This window comes from Eutrema salsugineum, unplaced genomic scaffold, assembly GCF_000478725.1.
Source record: "Eutrema salsugineum unplaced genomic scaffold, Eutsalg1_0 scaffold_6, whole genome shotgun sequence".
In the NCBI taxonomy this organism is placed as follows: Eukaryota; Viridiplantae; Streptophyta; class Magnoliopsida; order Brassicales; family Brassicaceae; genus Eutrema; species Eutrema salsugineum.
Window position 1 is genome coordinate 8,880,304 of NW_006256547.1, and position 6,212 is coordinate 8,886,515.

A 6,212-nucleotide genomic window follows, 5' to 3' on the forward strand; every position below is an offset into this window, starting at 1 on the left:
TTTGTATACTCCTTTGCCTATTCCTTCTCAACCTTGGACTAATATCTCTATGGATTTTGTAGTTGGCTTACCTCGCACCAGAAATGGTAGAGATTCTATTTTTGTAGTTGTTGACAGGTTTAGCAAGATGGCTCACTTCATCGCTAGCCACAAGACAGATGATGCTGTGAATGTAGCTAACTTGTTTTTCAGGGAAGTAGTACGACTGCATGGAATGCCACAGGTTATCGTTTCAGATCGAGACACGAAGTTCTTAGGACACTTTTGGAGAACGCTTTGGGCTAAGCTGGGAACAAAGCTCTCATTCTCAACTACGTGTCATCCTCAGACCGATGGACAGACTGAGGTGGTGAATAGAACGTTGTCCACACTTCTAAGGACTTTGGTGAAAAGTAACCTCAAGACATGGGAAGAGTGCCTGCCTCATGTCGAGTTTGCTTACAATCACGCTAAGCATTCTGCTACTCTCTTTTCTCCTTTTGAAATTGTATATGGGTTTAATCCACAATCACCTCTAGACTTGATCCCTTTGCCTTTAAGTGGAAAATGCAGTTTGAATGGCAAGGAGCAAGCTGAACAGGTCCGAAGAATACATGCTAAGGCTAAGGAGAACATCGAGAAGAAGACAAAGCAGTATGAGAAGCATGCCAACAAAGGACGAAAGGAGCTGATTTTCAAAGAAGGAGATCTGGTGTGGATCCATCTGAGGAAGGAGCGATTTCCAGCTGAGCGAAAGAACAAGCTAATGCCCAGAGTTGATGGACCATTCGCAGTCATCAAAAGAATCAACAACAACGCCTATCAGATTGATCTTCAAGGTAAGTATGATGTTTCTGATACTTTCAATGTTTCTGACTTGCTTCCTTTTGTTGCAGATTCAGATTTGAGGGCAAATCCTTTTCAAGAGGGAGAGGATGATATGATCGTGACCAGCTCAGAGGAGGAGGAACCAGAAGTAGCTGGCAGGATCACTCGGTCCAGAGCTAGAGAGATGGCTAAGGAGGCTCACGCACTCATTGCCACAGAGGACAGCGATCACCAGGAGGCTGGAGCTCACATCTTCAACATCTCTATCTTGAGGAATGAAGAACCCAGTAACAATGACTAGGTAACTTAGGTGATGATTCTGTACTCTTTTCCTTGGTGAGGATTTTGGAAGGCAAGGAGGTTCTTCTCCAAGGTTTTTAACGAGGCAGAAATCATTGCTACGTCGAGTTACTTAGAAGTTGTTACTAATGGGTAATAATGTGCAAAGTCACAATGACTTGTGCACTAGTTGTTTTAGGCGCACCACTTAGGATTTAGAAGGGACGCCTCGCTGTTTTATTTTTAAATCAAACTTCGTGTTGTTTTTATTTCAGACTTCGTGTAGTTTGTTATTAGGGCTGCGATTTTCTCTCTTACTCTATAAAGTAGAGAAAATCGCCTATGTCATATTCAGTGAAGAATTTTGATCAAACTTTTAACGTGTTCTTCTCTCTTTTCGATTTCTGAGAACTAAAAACTCTGAAATTCGAATCTCTTAAAACTAATCTGTTTACAAGAGATTCTTCTATCCTTCATCATCATCAATTCGATTATCACACTACCACCACACTATCAATCGATCTTCGCACCATCACAAATCATTGATCCGACCGCTGCAACCACCTTCACCATCCCATCGAGTCACGCAACCAGCCACCATCACCACTCCATCGCATCATCGCTGCATCCCATCCACCACATCGCCACATCTATTGCCTCTTGCTTCAGAGTTGATCACCTAGGATCGTATCACACTTACGATATTAAGACGAGAGAGATTTGTTGGAAAGAATTATTTGTTGTGTGTTTGGTGTATTCGAGAATTCGATGATTTAGAATGAGAGAAGAGGGCGTCTATTTATACTGGAAGGTTCAGCTTGATCCGCAAGGAATAAGCTTTGGCAAAAAGGAATATTCACGAAATATTCTCTTTTTTCCACAAGTAAAAGGATTCGGAAATCTTCCGTTATTATCTGGACGCAATCTTTTATTTCCTAAGATTTATCCTTTCAATATGCAAAAACTATTTCGCAGGAACTAAGAAGCCCACGACCCACACCCAGCTATATAGAGCCCAAGAGTCCTAAGAGCCAACTAAAAAATGCAACGAGCACGAGCCCGGCACCGGCACCGGCGACAACGGCAGCGCGCATATGTGTTTTTGCATAATGCCTTTTTACTTCCACAATGCTGTTGATCCTTATTGTGAGAAGGCCATATATATATAAGAGATTTTTCTCCTTGGTGAGCAATGTGGGACAAATACAATTCTACTAAACTTCCACTTTTAGTTATAGCCAATTGAAACATTTCATTTCCATAAGCTCAAACCCAAATCTCAAATGAATTTATAAAACTCATTTGCTTATTAAACTTCATTTCTTATTTAAACACAAACTCAATATTACAAGTCCAAATGCTTATTAATATTGGGTTCCAACACTAATATCTACCTAATCCACAGTCAATTAAACACTGTTAAACTTTTTAGCAATTTTCTTTTGTTTTCCTTTTCCTACAACTTAAAGAGTAACAAAGCCCTTTAACAAAAAAAAAACTTAACGAGTAACTGCGTTAATATTTATTTATTGTAGTCTTTTTACGAATTATATTTCATATTAATTTTACCAAAGATTTTTGAGAAATGTATCATGTAAGTTTTTTTTTAATGCAAATAAATTCTTCACAACTTGTGAACGTGTAATGCTGAAAAGAGTTTATTGTAGTCATTGTTGGTCATTTTTTTTTTAAATATGACTGATGAACTTGTAAATTAATTAATTAATTTATTGAACATTTTTTTTAAAAAAAAAATAGCATGACTTTCACGTATATTTCTGACATATACACTCTCTCTGTTTCAGAAGTTTTGAGTTTTTGTAATTTTTATTTACTTTTTAATGATTAATGTTTACAAACAGTTAATTTTAAGATGTAGTAATTGAAAAAAGTTGAATTTGATAAATTATTATTGGCTCATAATTAAGGAAACATGTATAGTGATAGAAAATAATATATATCTATATATATATATATTATTTTTTAATGTATGTGAAAAAGGTAGAAAATCAAACTTTCTGAAATAGGGAGAGTATGATATAATTCTGTTTCTCGTGTTATTAAAAAATGAAGAAAACAAAACAAAACCCTTAAATTATGAAAAATTTGAGTGTTTTTCTTTCGTCATATCTGAAAAAGAGAAAGTAAAACAAAAGCGAAAAAAAAATCAAGTCAACAAAGAACAACTTCCGTAGACTTTAAAAAAGCATCCGCGTTAACACAGTTCTATAAATATCTTCAAAACCTCAAACTCTCAAATCTCATCTAACCTTTCAAAAGCAGAACACAAGTAAGGAACAGAGAGAAAAAACAAAAATGGATCGAACAAAGTCTCTGTTAGCTGTTTGGACAATACTTCAACTCCTTGTCTTAACCGTGAACGGCCAATCAACTTGTGAAAGCCATAGGTTCGCCAATAACCTCGATTTCACTCAGTGCTCTCCCCTCCAAGCCCTTGGCTCGTTCCTTCACTGGACATACAACGAGCAAAACGGCACCGTTTCAATCGCCTTTCGCCACCCTGGAACCTCTTCTTCTTCTTGGATTGCTTGGGGTCTTAACCCAGGTGGGACTCAGATGTTGGGGACACAAGCTCTCGTCGCCTACACCAATTCTAGTGGCCAATTCCAAGCCTACACATCTCCGATTAATGGTTACAGCTCGATCCAGCGCGGAAGCCTCAGTTTCCCCGTGAGCCGCATCTCAGCGACGTTGGTTAATGGCGAGGCTACGATTTTTGCGACTCTTGAGTTGCCGCCAAATTTGATCACAACTAACCAGGTTTGGCAAATGGGTCCTCTCTCCAATAGTGTTCCTCAGGGTCATCCAATGACGGGAGATAATATGAGATCGACCGGTAGGATCGATTTCCGGTCAGGACAGTCATCGGCTAGTGGTGGTTCCGGTGACAGGATGAGGAAGAGAAATGTAAGTTTGCTTCAGTACTCTCAACTTCCCTTGTTTGATTGATATTGCACGAATTTGAAAATACTTATTTCCGGAAATATTAAAAAGAATATTTTAGAAACCAATAATTGTAGAATTAGCAATTCAAAAGCTAAATATCGTGATTAACAACGAACCAAAATAACATTAGATAAGAATAAGATAGTTCTTTCTAAAAAATTAGAACATCTAGTTTAAGAAAATAAAATTGAAAACACTAGGAAATACCAGAAGAATTTTTTTTAATTAATTGTTTTGGAAAAAGTCATAAGATTCCCATAAAATTGTAGGTTTATGAAGGATTCTTAAAATTTTGGTAAATTTATTAAAATAATTAAAATTATTTTATATATGTTTATAATTTTATGAAGTTTATGATTTTTTGGTATTTTTAGAATTTTAGGTTTTAATGATAAGTTTTTTCTTTCGATCGGACTCGAAGCATGATAATTTTTGAAACATTTTTTTCAAAAATAGTAATTTCAAGAACTATCTAAGAGAATTAAAAAGAATATATAATACAATAAATAAGTGTGCTTAGAAATATATTTGAAAATGGAGGACAACGAGTTTCTTTACTATTAAATATGTTTTTTGTCAAATAATAATTGTCGTAATAAGACAAATAAATATTGACAAGTTTGTCAACATACAACGAAATGATGGCGTATTTTAAAGCCAAGCATTCAATTAAATTATTAATTTATTTCTTGCAAGTTAGTCAAAAATATCAACGATGCATTTGTTAGATTTTCTTTGAAAAAGAAAGTGGGCTTCCTCGTCACGGTTTCACTTTCACCTAACTCAAATATCTCTCTCCACTTTCCACAATCAAAATGATATTTGAAAACTATTGTTAGTAGACTTCATGAAAATTCAATTACGGGTCATAATTTATTTCTCTCAAGTATTTATAAACATAGAACCCTATTTCTTTTTGTCAACAACCATTTAACATTCTAAGCTATTTGACTAACTTAGAGAAAGAAAAATGGTTCTTCTAGATAAAATAGAAATGTCTGTCTTCTCTTCCAATATCAAAAACTGACATGAAACAGTCATATTGCTAGAAACTTATGAATTTCAACTATGCGATTTAAGTTTGAATGGTAAATTTATCACTAAATAACTAATTACTGTTAACTAATGCTAATGGATAAAACAGACACACGGAATACTAAATGCGGTTAGTTGGGGAGTGCTAATGCCAATGGGAGCAATGATGGCTCGGTACATGAAAGTCTTCACCGACCCGACTTGGTTCTATCTCCACATAGCCTTCCAAGTCTCCGGTTACGTTATTGGTGTCGCCGGTTGGGCCACGGGAATCAAGCTTGGCAACGACTCACCAGGCACATCTTACTCAACCCATCGCAACCTTGGAATTGCACTCTTCACATTTGCCACCCTACAAGTATTTGCTCTGCTTCTTAGGCCAAAGCCAGACCACAAGTATCGATTCTACTGGAACGTGTACCATCACACAGTGGGATACACAACCATCATCCTCTCTATTATCAACATATTTAAAGGATTTGACATTTTGGACCCGGCTGATAAATGGCGTTGGGCTTACATTGGCATCCTCATCTTTCTTGGTGCCTGCGTTGTGATTCTTGAACCACTCACTTGGTTTATTGTTCTTCGACGTAAGAGACGTGGAGGTAATTCAGTTGCTGCACCAATTGCGAACAAGTACTCTAATGGCGTCAATGGTACCACCACCGGACCACATCACCAGGACGCCTAGTTTCACATTTTGTTCTACATTTGTTCTTGTTTTGTTCTACTTCTACGCAGTTTTGGTTTCTTTTCAGTTTAATATATTTTTAGGCTTATGTATGTATGTATGTATGTATGTATGTATGTATGTATGTATGTATGTATGTATACGATTTTATTCATTGTGTTATAGATATATCGATTTATGGAGTCACTAATCATTTATACTTGATGAATAGCCGCGTTTCTTAAAAGGAAAATACAGAGGGAGGACATAGAAACGACCTACTGCCATATACCTCAGTCCTCAACATCTAACTAAATATTAATTAACTGAAGTAGTTGACCAAGGCCACATGGTATTATTTCTTCAAACGAAAACTGAAGAAACAGATATTTAGTTTGTTTTTCGCATGAAAAAATCAATTCCAAAGCTTATATAATTTAATATATTAAGA

General features: G+C 36.3%; 1 protein-coding gene across 1 annotated transcript; it reads left to right on the forward strand.

Annotated features, from left to right (window-relative positions):
* The first annotated feature begins 3,345 nt into the window (after positions 1 to 3,345).
* On the forward strand, positions 3,346 to 5,968 carry LOC18011915 (cytochrome b561 and DOMON domain-containing protein At5g35735). The gene is made up of 2 exons (XM_006395875.2): positions 3,346 to 4,014; positions 5,198 to 5,968. The coding sequence occupies exons 1-2, from the start codon at positions 3,403 to 3,405 to the stop codon at positions 5,780 to 5,782; spliced, it is 1,197 nt and encodes a 398-aa protein (XP_006395937.1). The 5' UTR covers positions 3,346 to 3,402; the 3' UTR covers positions 5,783 to 5,968.
* Positions 5,969 to 6,212: the final 244 nt, after the last annotated feature.

Excerpts from the sequence above, each read along its gene's own strand:
- LOC18011915 (XM_006395875.2), top strand. The coding sequence starts at position 3,403 with ATGGATCGAACAAAGTCTCTGTTAGCTGTTTGGACAATACTTCAACTC. Across the intron at positions 4,015-5,197 it reads ACAGGATGAGGAAGAGAAAT|ACACACGGAATACTAAATGC; the intron begins GTAAGTTTGCTT and ends TGGATAAAACAG.